This window comes from Lepidothrix coronata, unplaced genomic scaffold (assembly GCF_001604755.1).
Source record: "Lepidothrix coronata isolate B3197 unplaced genomic scaffold, Lepidothrix_coronata-1.0 Scaffold38, whole genome shotgun sequence".
Lineage (NCBI taxonomy): Eukaryota > Metazoa > Chordata > Aves > Passeriformes > Pipridae > Lepidothrix > Lepidothrix coronata.
Genome location: NW_016690218.1, coordinates 1,295,432 through 1,307,827, shown reverse-complemented (window position 1 = coordinate 1,307,827; position 12,396 = coordinate 1,295,432). Strand labels below are relative to the sequence as shown.

The 12,396-nt window shown below is 44.2% G+C and overlaps 2 protein-coding genes across 11 annotated transcripts in view; one reads left to right on the top strand and one right to left on the bottom strand.

Moving 5' to 3' along the window:
- CDC42BPA (CDC42 binding protein kinase alpha) overlaps positions 1 to 1,610 on the bottom strand; it is a 186,460-nt gene extending 184,850 nt beyond the window's left edge. For all 10 annotated transcript variants that reach the window (XM_017812837.1, XM_017812838.1, XM_017812847.1 and 7 more), the window contains exons 1-2: positions 1,461 to 1,610; positions 509 to 733 (exon numbers count right to left, since the gene is read on the bottom strand). In XM_017812837.1, the coding sequence (XP_017668326.1) occupies positions 509 to 704 (196 nt within the window). In that variant the 5' untranslated portion in view covers positions 705 to 733; positions 1,461 to 1,610. The remainder of the gene's footprint in view (positions 1 to 508; positions 734 to 1,460) is intronic.
- LOC108496246 lies at positions 1,135 to 11,290 on the top strand. Its single transcript, XM_017812771.1, has 4 exons — positions 1,135 to 1,240; positions 1,505 to 1,828; positions 9,681 to 9,859; positions 10,639 to 11,290. Exons 1-4 carry the CDS (start codon positions 1,135 to 1,137, stop codon positions 10,663 to 10,665), a joined length of 636 nt encoding a protein of 211 aa, XP_017668260.1. The 3' UTR covers positions 10,666 to 11,290.
- Positions 11,291 to 12,396: the final 1,106 nt, after the last annotated feature.

Below are 12,396 nucleotides of genomic sequence, written 5' to 3'. Positions count from 1 at the left end.
GAAGCGAACGTGATCTCCTCCATTTTCGCAGGCATTTCAAACCCACATCATTTAAGAGAGGTGATGGATTTTCTTGTTGATCAACATGTTTTATTTTAAAGAAGTATAGACTCAACGGCAGAAGCAAATCAGAGGATTATGCATTGATCTTTTACCAGGCATCAGCGAATTTAACCCTTACCATTCTATATTCCCAGCAACTTTAGGAAACAAAACTCAACAGCTGGGCCTGAAGGCAAACAAATATGCCTCAAGTACCAGAGTCTAATCCAAGTCAAAAAAAAGAAAAAATACAAAGTATGTTTTATGTACATGCCTCGAAGACAAATAACCAATATGGATTTCTTTTTAGCACCACCACCACGTTTAAATCCAGTAAAACTGATAACACTTCCCGGTAAAACACTGTGTTATAAACAATCCCTCTTACACATAAATAACAGAGACATTATACAAAGCAGACAAGAACATGGACGGATGTACACAAAATAAACACATTCAAACTTACCCCACTCCAGATACTCAAGGATGTTCTTCTCTCTTCTCAGAGGGGAATTATTACATTCATCATAAAGGCAGATGAGTATATCCAGCAAGGTTTCCACACTGAAGCATTGCCCATTAGTCTGTGTTGGCCCATCCAAAATAAACTGCTCCAACTGCTTCAAACGCACTTCTCCAGACATGGTTGTTTCAGTTTGCATTGGGGTTTCTTTTTTAATGATTATTATTACTTTGTCAGAAAAACAACAACAACAAAAAAAAAACTTTTGAGGGTTTTGTTGTTTAAAAAGAAGTCAACAGTATTTTTAACAAGCGTCAAACCGTGGCAGTGCTTAATTTCCAGCCTACCTCGGTGTTCCCAGCCTGAAACTAAACCCTTGGAGTTTCAGACACACACATGTAGTGTGTATATCTGTGTACATATGATTTTTAAGCGAAGAAAATAGTTATACTTAAAAAAATGTAATAGGCTTAATAAGAAAGGGGGGGGGGGGAATTTATGGCCACTCCTGGTGCTTTAATAATAATAATTGCACTCAAATTCAGCCGAGACTGACTGACACCGATTTCACTGTGCGTGCCCAGGCACACGCACTTATATATTTAAGAAGGTCTTCTCCTTCATTCCCGATGCAGATCATGCAGCGCAATCCTGAGAGGAGCCCCGCCGCAGCACCACGGGATAACAGCCCCTCCGGATCCGCTTCCCAGAACGGATGGGAAGGGAAAAACAGGCGTATTTACGTGTTTATATAAGCGAAAGGACGAAGAAACGAGGGCGCACACCGGCGGGGAGGGAGGGATGAGGGGGCCGCGCAGCCCCGTCGACCCCGCCGCCTCCCCCGGCCCCAGCAGCGCCTCCGCGGCCACCGCGGGGTGGGGCGCAGCCCCCCCTCCTCAGGGCGCAGCCACGTCCTGCCCCAGGCAGCCTTTCCCTTCCTCCTCCTCCTCCTTACCGAGTCTCCTTTTAAGGCTTTTCAGTGATTCAAAAAAACTAAAGTCTTCATCGTCGCCCCCTTCTCGTCCGCTGCGCCAAGGGGCGGCGGGCGGGACGCGCGCCCCGACACACCGGCAAAAGCGCTCCGAGCCCTGTCAAATCCTTCCCATGGCTGCGGCGGCTGCTGCTACTGCTGCTGCGGAGACGGCGCCCTCCTTCTCCTCCTCCTCCGGGTGCGCGTCCTGGGGCGGAGGGGAAGCGCCGGCGTCCCCGCTCCGGCCGCACGCTGCGGGCCGGGAGGCCCCGACGACGGCGGCGGTGGCTTCACTCCCGGCGGCGCGATGCCCTCCCGGCTGCGCCCCCCCGGGCAAAGGGCATCCTCGGGCGGTGCGTGTGCGGGATGCGTGTGTGTGTGTGTGTGCGTGTGTGTGTGCGTGTGTGTGTGCGTGCGCGGGGCGGCGGGGAGGGGTAGCGGCGGCGCCCTCCCTCCCCGGCTCGCTCCCTCCCTCCCTCCGCTTCCGCGCCCTCCTCTCCCCCGCCGCTCCCTCCTTCCTTCCCTCCCTCCCTCCTTCCCTCCCGCGGTCACACGCGGCAGGCGCCGCCGCCGCCGAGCGCGCAGCAGCCCAACATGGCGGCCGCGGCGGGGGGAGCCGCCGCCGAGCGCCGCCGCAGCGCGGGGAGCCGAACCCGGGGCCGCCGCTACTGATGGGATTGAGGGGAGGAGGGGATGCTGCTGCAGCAGGGAATGCAGGGATACGGGCGGACCCAGGGAGACGGGAGGGAGAGAGGGCGGGAGAGGGGAGGCCGCGGGCCGCCCGCGCTGGGCTACCCCGGGCGGACCCACCCCCCGGATCCGTCCGGGGGTCTCCCCCGAGCCGAGGGGACAGCCGCCGCCGTTCCCCGGCCTGGCTCCTCTCAGCCGCCTCCCCGGCAATTAGGCCGTTGAGTAAAGATCCCACCAGCCTCGTTAGGCCGGCGGGCAGCGGGAGCGGCGCCTGCCTGCTGTTCCGAGGGTGTTGGTCATCCGTGTCCGAGGGTATCTGCCGAGCTCCAGGGCGAGCAGGGACCTCGGCCGCCTCGCACTTCGAGGGCTAAAAACGTGACAGAAAATGAGTCGGGTCGTGGCGGTTCTGTCCTCACTTGAAAAGTGCCTCCCTTCCCCGAGGAGCCTGCTGTGCCACCCCAGCACGGGCCCGGAAAACAAGCTCGTTTCGCAGACGTTTGAAACCCACATCAGTTCAGAGAGATGAAGGATTTTCTTGTTCATCAACGTGTTTTATTTTAAAGCAGTATAGACTCAACGGCAGAAGCAAATCAGAGGACTGTGCATTGATCTTTTTCCAGGCATCAGGGAGTGGGCCCAACTCCAGGGTGGAAAATGGCAGCGGCCCAGCAGCGTGTGGTGGCCACTCTTTTCTTTGCCAAAGGTGTAAGGGATGTGCTGTGGTGCTCAGGCTACCGCAGGGCATTGAATGTCATCTGTAAGTCAGCCCGTAACTTCAGTTCGTCCTTCCTCAACAGTCGGGGGGGTGAGGGAGGAACACAGTACAGCCCCCGAAGGTCACCAGCCATTGGTGGAGTTCAAGTGTTCTCCAGGAGCCCACCAAGTCCTGTGTCTGCTGGAGCTCCAGGGAAGGAAACAGGCATCCGCTTCCTCAGTTCATTAACCAACAGAAGACCCTCAGCTGAGTTTTGGCGTAACAAGCATCTATATTACACTTTTTTCTTTTTAAATTGGCTTTTTTATCAGCTGATATAAAACATCAGCAGTCTTACATTTCATCATGAAGATGAAATACACAACACATTTCAGGTCCCATATGTTTGCTCGGATTCACTCAGGTGTATATAAACTCAGTGCTTCCTACCCTATACATGTGAAAAGGCAGAGCAGACTGGATGTGGGTCTGGGAAAAGTCGCCTTTCTGTCAATGAGCCTGGGAAGGGGATCCATCAGCTTCAACAACAGCCTTTCAAAGGAAAAAACACTCCTGTCTACTCTTGGTGAATGAAAAAATGTGCAGAAAATGTAATTCTAAGAGCTTTTTAAGCAAAAACCCTCCCAGAAATATTAGAAACTACTACAGCTATAAGTAAGCTTGTAATGGGTAGAAGATAAGATTAAACTGAGAGGACAGGGACAAGGAAAGGATTTCCTTCCTGTGCTGGGATACATCCTTAGTACTACAGGAGCCCTGTGCGAGTACCTGGGGTGCTGCTGATCCTCGTCTACTAAAGTCACCGCAGTGCCTCCGTGGCAGGAGCCCTCTCCAAAGCTGTGGCACACAGGCAGTTTTACTGTGAGAGTAAGGCATTTCCTGCTTGCTTTCCACTGAACTTGTGGAAATTGTGATTGAAGCTGGGGGTGGGGAACACTGATGACAGCAATAAAAATAAATTGCTGTTGCCAGTGTGGGTGGATCAGTTCAGATCACACTTCCTATAGGGGTTGGAGACATATCGTCCAAGTTCATCATCACCATAGATTAACCATTAATAGGGTTGCAGAGGGAAAAGGCAGAAGACTAAGAGTCAAAGGGATGTTAGCCTCTTGGACTTTGGCACACCCCTTGGTAGGGAAGTGAACTAAAGAACAATTGCCAGAGATATGATGGGTGTGGATATTTCACTTACTTATGTTACTGTGTTTTCCTCAGCCAATTATAAAGTCTTTCCTTGTTTTACTTGCAGACCAAGTGTTTGGAAACAAGGAAGGGTACCCAGCAAAGGCGCTCACTTTCCCTATATTTCTGGTTTTAAAGATGAACCCTTGTTTCTAGCAGCACCACTTGACAGAAGTTGCACAGCAAGCCAGTTCTTCCCAGCATTGCTTTCAGCTTGAGTGAGGCTATAAGAGGCAGATGATATGTTCCTATGAAAACCATGCTATGTAAGCTGCAGTTGAACACAGAAAACACGAATTATTTGTTCTCTCCTCATTTAATAGCCTGTCCAGAAATATATAGGCATCCCCACAACAACTGGTGATATGCCCACTGGGCTGTAGTCAGCTGTTGTGCCACAGAAGCTGTGAGGAACAGGTAACACCAACTATGACTGGAGGCATTTTTATTTGCTGGGAATTATCTATGTACCGGATGAGTAATTCTCACAGTACGCCCATGGGATGGAAAAATATTTTCTCTGCATTATAAGAAACACTGCAAGAGAGGCTTTAGTCCGGAATATTTAGAAAACCAATAAAAGAATTCAGTGTAACACTCAGAAATTCCTTCTCTCTTTTATGTTCTGTCACTAAGACAGACCGTGTCCTAAAAATACACCCAAGTTGTGCAAACATACCCCAGTATCTTTCATAAGTATCATGCGTTTGTTTCACCCTGTTCTTGTTTTAATAATATCACAATAATATTTTCCTCCTATTGCTTAGCTTTACAAATGTTTACGGTACCTAAAACATAACTAATGATAATAAGGATTTTATATCTTACAATAAATTAAGCAAGCTGATAGCAAGAGAGGGAATAGTGAGGAATGAGAAGGATAGGGTTGGAACGATGTAGTTTATGTATTAACATGTATGTTGAGTGTTGCAATACTAAATGTTGGTATAATAAACAACCTTTTCTCTCCAGGGGCAGGAGGTTTGTTGTTTTGGGTGAAATATTCTGGATATCTGGTTTTGGTATGAAAACCATTTCTAAAGTTGAGAGGGGTCCCACATGCTTCCTGGCAGGTGAATAATGCTTGTGAGCGGTAGATCTGTTACATGCTTAGGGACAAGTGCTCAAGAGTGGCACTTATGTGTTGACGAAATTTTGCATCCAGGCTTTTCTGTTCTCCAAAACTTCACTGTGTAGACACATGTTGTTTGTACTGGTGTAGTGGTTTATCCCCCAGGGAGAATTTGGTAGTAGTCTGTGCAAAAACAGTGCTGGCACCCAATTTAGAGAACGTGTGTTTAGACGTGTGATGGTACCACTTGAAAAGGGATCCTACAGCTGTCACCTGAATTACAGTAATAACTGAGAAGTGTTTGCAGTTGGCTGCAGACAGAGCACACGTTGGTTGCAGTCTAGGATGACCCTGAAGACCAGTGTGTGTGAATGAAGCAATGCTTGTCCTATAATCTGTTACACTGTAGTTTCACATAAATCTTGCTGCTGGGACAAACTTAACTCTAAGCAAACAGGTCTCTTCACTGAAACTGATGACTATTGCAGAACTTGATTAATCTCAGTACCTATAATAATGCATTTAGTAACACACCTTAACGTTTTTAAAGACTTGTAAACCTACTATTCTTTTCCTCTCTAACTGCTTTGCCAAGACCTATTTCTCCTGTGAGGTCTACAGACCAGTCCAACTACAAGCACTAAATGGTACCTGGCAAAATTGATGCTTATTATTTACCTAATCCCAAAACAATGATCATAAATGTGTATGCATATATAGACATTGTAAATATGGAATTATCGTTCTCTTCCCTCATGCTTCTTTTATTGGTCTTTGGAGTCTTATTTATAGTCTTAATGATTTTCTGTGAATGGCTGAACTGACTAATTTTACCTCAGAGACAAATTGCATCATGCTGATCTCACTACACTGGTTCTGTGTCAGCCTGACTCCCCTGGTTTTAATCTTCATTTAAAACTAATGAGAATGTGGCCACTACCAGCATACAATTTTCTGTGAAGAATGAAGTGGTTTTGACCCTGCTGAAGTGTCTGGAGGTGCTGTGCTCTGAACAGAAACAAGATAGCCTCTATGATTAAAGAAGAGGAGAGGAAGTAATGGAATTGCATTTATAACTGCATGAAATTGCTATAATCCGAATCCTGCTTTTATGATGCAAACTAGGAACTGACCAAAGTCACGTCTCATGCTGACCTCGAAACAGGACCCTGTCTTTGCACTCTTACAATGCTGTTTTATCTCTCAATATATCGTTTTCTTCCCATAAAAGTGGGACCAAGTCTGCCAAAGCTCTTGGGGATGCTGTAAACCTTAATTAATGTCAGCATAGCAGTCTGAAATTCTTTTTTATTTTCCTTTCTTCAGTAACATAAATCTAAGAGTGTTATTTTATTTTCTCTCTTGTTTTTGTAGTTTGTAATGTCTGCAACTTTTCAAACCTTTAGTCCCTGCGTAGTCCAGTTCTTTCTTGTGGATTTCTCTGTCTATGCTGATATTTTTTTCCACTGTGTCTCGAATCTGTTGATTGTGTTATGCCACCTTCGAAAGTTGAACTCTCCTCAAGATACTTCACTCCCTCAAATGAAGATATTTGGTGAGGTAGGACTCTTTCTCAGGTCAACTGGCTTTTCAAACTGAAGAGTTCTGAGGAAGACCATGTACTTATTTGTGAAACTGGACGATAGATGCAAATTTCTGCCACTGCCACACAAGGCACAGCAAGATAATCCATTGATCCAAAAGAAAAGCGGATACATTTACATTATTTGGCTGATGCCTATACAAAACTAATGTTGCTTATCTTACAATTGGAGTAACTCAGCATGAGAGCTGCTTCTAAATCAGCTCTCTTTGTAATGTTTCATAGTTTCAACTGATCATAATCAAGACTTTCAATATCTGTTCCTCTAAAATGAGTACCTCTTCTGGTGAATACCCAGTACTGTATTATGGATTTTTTTTTTTTATAAAAAGGATATTCTTAGAGATTAATTCAATGAGGATTAACTGTGAAAGTGTTTTTAAAAATTGCAATGAGCTGCTACTGTCATATAAGTAACATTTATGGAAGAGAGGAGGAGGAATGAGGAAACTTGTGACTAAGAGATCTTTGATTGGGCAAGGAAACAGGATGAAGTGAGGAAAATGGGATAGAGAGGAGGGAGGGAGAGAGCAGAATGATTAATTTGGAAATCATATGGGAAGGAAGTGGTTTAGAGGGGAAGTCAAGGGCAGGGAGTGTGGCAAGAGAGAGGGAGGGAAGCTTGTGAAGAGGGAGAGGAAAAAAAAACTTATTTGTTGAAAACAGCAACTGTACTTAGATGAAAACAAGCCCACCAAGATGCATAATTTGGAATGTGAGTCCAGAGTGGATAGAGCTGGATTAACTTTATGTTAGGATTTTTATTTTGGATTTAACTTTAGTGCTCAGAGTGCCCAGCTCATTACAAAAGAGAATGCAAGAGATCACACACTGATCCTAAGTTTCCCAGGGTTGTGGAGTTTTCAGATTAGAAGTTTGACCAATTCAGTTGTTGTTTTAAAGTACTATTTTGTTTTATTTGAATTTTATTGAAAAAATATTGATATACTGAAAACAGCGGTGACTATTTTATGTACTTATTTTTAACTTAAGAATTGTAAAAATAGCATCAAAGCTCTAAAATACATATTTCATTGGGAAAATAGGTATAGGCAATGACAACAGATGTAATTCAGGCAGAAGTCTGTTTTAATCAGAGATAGAACACTTAATGTAAACAGACACTTCCATCATGGTCTGCAGATTGAAATCACAATATCATGGCTTATCAACAGTTGGCATTTAGAGTTTGTTTGCTAAATTTATTTAGATGGAGAGGCAGCAAGCCCCATCTCTCTCTTCATGGATTAAATTTGTAATCAGTCATCACATTTTAAGTAGGTGATGACTGGTGCAGCTAACAATGACTAGAAACCAGCAATTTTATTATTTGCCGGTACTACATTTTGTGGATTGATTCCTTCTGCAGTGAAAACTAATAGAAAAAAAATGAAGTGTTCTGTAAAACTAGAGAGACTTGTAGAAAGCCTTGGTGTAAATAAAGGCCTTTTGCCACTCAGCAGGTAGCTTCAGGTCACCTCCCAAAGAGAAGAAAATCTTGAAATCGTGGAATCATAGAATGATTTGGGTTGGAAGAGACCTGAAATATCATCTGGTTCCAGCACCCCTGCCATGGGCATGGACACCTTCAACCACGTTGCTGGAGGAAACCAGGTTACTCAAAGCCCCATCCAATCTGCACTTGAACACTTTTGGGGATGAGGCATCCACAGCTTCTCTGGGCAACCTGTGCCAGTGCCTGACCACTCTCATAGTGAAGAATTTCTTTCTACCATCTAATCTAACCATTTTAAAATGTTATGTAGTGTTCAGTAATTATCCCACTCAAGCCAATGCCAAAAAAAGCCTCCTTGATCTCAGCAAGAACATAAGTGAACTCATAATTCCTTCTGAAACAAACAAAACTCTTTGGACTCAGTCTTATGAAAAATGAGAGTGGTTTATATCTTTGCACAATGTCAACCATTTGTCTTTGTAAACTGTCAGTGCACAAATTAAGACGATTTAATTATATGGAAAGGTTAGAAGTGGGTTTTGAGGTAGAGAAAGACAAATATTTGTACTAGTTTAATCAAAAAGTGTGAACATAACACTGGCTCGAATCCTCATGTGTGGATAGCACTGGAAATAATTGTACTTGTGGAAGGAGGTGCTGGCCAGTGGTACAGCTTCATTTTGTTATAGTGCTCCTTCTGTGAGGGTAACCTCTTACAGAAGTGAGAGCAGATCTGCTGGCATGAGTGCTCCCTACCTGCATCTGTGCAGGAGGGTGAGGTTAGCAGTGGAGCGCTGTGTCATTGTTTCAAGTAACCCAGTCACTTTGGCTGAAATAAGTTGGGGCTCACTTAGACCTTCCTAGATGTCGAAGGTAGGGACAGTCTCCAGCATGTGGGCAAAGACAAACGTCAGAGATGGTGTCATGAACAATAACCTCTCCTGATGGGCTACACATAGGTTGGGAAAAGGACATTGCTCTACAGTCACAGTCATTCAGCTGGGGATGAGTTTAAGTGACAGTGAAATTTTCTGAAGGCAGGAGTGTTGCTATCGACGGCATTAATTCAACTCAATCAATCAAACTGAAGACAAGGACTAAAAATACTAATTAAAAGTAGATATTTCCAATCACAGTAAGTTTTAACAACCTGTAACTTGAAAGTCATTTGGCTGATTTTCCTCAGTTTTTGCAGAAGTGACTAAAATACACCTGGCAAGCTTCAGACTCAAGCAGCTTTCCAAGCCAAAGTTATGTCGAAGGGATGAAAATAGGGTGCTATAACAGAAGTTAGCTTCAGCCTTAACCAAAGAGCTTTTGCTGCCTCCCCTTAATATCCCAAGGTATGCCAAAGCGCACTGTTGGTGAATTCAAATCATTAAATAAAATGGAATGTTAGTAAAATTTTAGGCAAGGAATATATTTGTCTGTCATAGAAACATTAATCGTGATACAGCTATATCTCAAAACCTTTTCTTTCACAGTTTGCTCAGAAGACCAACAATTTCTATGTGTGGTGCGTCAGGAGGAAGGAAGGTCCGGCCTCATTCATCAACTGGAATCCAGCATTTGCTGCCATCAATTTCTTGTTCTTCTTCCTGAAGAACAGAATTTCGTTTTGGAGGTGGTGAAAATTGGAGTTCCAATTTTCCAATCGAAATTGGTAACAAAAAAATATTTTTGAAGATGTTATAAAAGGTTGCACTTTTGCAATGAAGAGTGATAGCCATAGTTGTGTCTTCTCAAAAAAAGACATTGACAGTTATTGGCTGTTTTTTTGGCTTTTTCAACAAATGAAGATTTTGTTCCTTGACTGAATAATAAGGAGAGTGGCTAGTGGATGTGTAATTAGCTTCCAGCTATGGCTAGCTCATCTCTACACAGCAGCAATCCTGCAGTCACTAATCTGACTGCTGTCTACTGCAGGAGGAGGAAATGAGCTGGGCCATGGTCTCTAAACCTCATCCTCCCTCTGGTCAGGGACTCTGGCAGACCCAGGGTGCAGAGCCGCAGGATGTTGAATTTATTGCTCCCGTTTGCTTCAAGGCCTTTCCTAAGACTTAATTCCCTCTCCCTGCAGTAAAAGTGATAATAATGAAAAGGTCTATGATTCACGGTAAAGCACTGTATCTTGTTTAAGTTAAACAAGTACCTAAGTGCTCTGCTGAACTAAGGCCAAGGGTGGATTACTGAGAGAGCTGGGCAGCCTTCCCATCTCCAGCCAGTTCACCAAGTAGTCTCAGGATAATCATGGAGTTGTTCTGGGGCTTAGTTTCCTGTGCATGTTTATCACAGGGTATCTATTCTGACTGGTAGAGATAAGGAGATAATGTGGGAACATGAAAAAACTCTTCAGAACATCATGAAAGCTGTAGAAAAACCAGGCTTCTGCATTGGATATACATTGCATGTTACGTTCTCCTTGTGACTTTTTTTTTTTAGTTTCTGGATTCTAATCAATACTTGTGAAAAAAACATCAGGCAGCTTATTAACAGAGAGCCTATTTGCGCTTGAATGGCAAGAGGGTAGTCTGAACCCCACCAAAACCGATGGAAGAAGATCCAGTGCTGCATGCAACCAGCATTCCAGAGCAGCTCAAGCTGCGTTGCCTTCAAGCAGCCTCATCGTCCTGCCAGCACTGGCCTGCTGCAGGGTGGATCCAGCAGATTTTGTCCAGGCTGTTGCATTCGTGCTGCACAGCAGCCTAAAAAATTAACTCAGTCCCCTTTGCAATGGCTTATTAAAAGGAAACTAGAACAAAGTCTTTGGAAGTCTGTACCTAACCTGCACTGAGAGAGTTTTCTCTGATCAGATATGGAGCTTTTAAGGCTGTTTTGCATTTCTCTGATTCCTACCTGGCAGAAAGTGGCTAGAGAAAGGGCAAGGGTGTCACTGTGGAGAGCTTTTTATTGATATGAGAGAGGCCTGGTTACCACATAATAGTTTGCAAGAACAGACTATTCTTTTAACACTTTTTCTACTTGGAAATTCATATTACATTTTGCGAAGTTAGAGCAAAATAGCTTAGTGTATTGAATTGCAAGAGAGTTATCCTGAGTACATACATTTACTGTATCTTTTGATACAGAGGAAATTAGCATAAAAAAATCTTTACTAAGAATAGATTGTGGCAGAATATTAGTTTTGTAGCATAACAAACAGATGGGAAAATATAAACATGCTAATCCATCCTGTACAAGATAAGAGCTGAGGTAAGGTACTGTCCTCATTAACAGCTGCTAGCTGATGTTGTAAACACAATTGTGGGGATTTTAATATCACATTACAGCATTGTGTGTGAAACCAGAAAAAACAAGTGCTACCTTCTGTGGATTTCTTTGACCTACAGTTCTGAAAGAGATTGAGCTCTTTTTTCTTTACAATAAGCGGCCATATTTTGTTTATCCATAGATAAAGCAGCACTGTAGCGTAGTTCTGTTTCTTGACCCCCTCAAAACCTTTCTGCAGGCATTTCCTGATTCCTGAGTTCTGCAGATTTAGAACCAAAAAAGCCAGAAGAGCAGTGAGTATCAGCAATATTTCCTTTTTCTGTTACACGTTCATGGGTCAGTCCCGCAGGAATTAGCACAGACCGAAGTAAGTATTTTTGCTCAGAGTCCCCTTTCTGCAAGGACAGAATTCCCGAATTCTAATCTCACCCCCAATTTTAACTCACTTTCTGTCCCTGTAAGACATGAGGTAGCTGGGGCCAACATGCAGACAAAGGATTATCACCCAAAGCGAATGGGCTGTTTTCAACTCCCCCTGCATAACTGTGGATTTGAAGGCTTAATTCCTTACCTCTTTTGTGGCAAGTGAAGGGAAAGATCCAGTGGACCAATAAAAGAAATGGAAATAGAGTCAATGGGAAGTGGTTGTGGAAATGGTGTTTGTGGGTAGGGGGCTGTCACTGAGATGTATCCCATCTGAGTAGCTTTCAAGGCCACCATCCCATCCTTGCAGGGAATGCACAAGAGAGCAAGTGATATGACCCCATTCTGATGATTTCCAACCATGGAAAAGATCTCCTGAGCTGTTTGCCAGCTGATATGGCAGACCATCTTTACCTGACCCAAGGCTGCAGGTGAGGAACTGGATAGTTAAAAACTGTCCCTCGCCATCTCGTGTGGGAAAATCTTGATCCTGACAGACAGGAAGTCCAAGGTTTGCCAGTCCTTAGCTGGAAACAAAATGTTTAG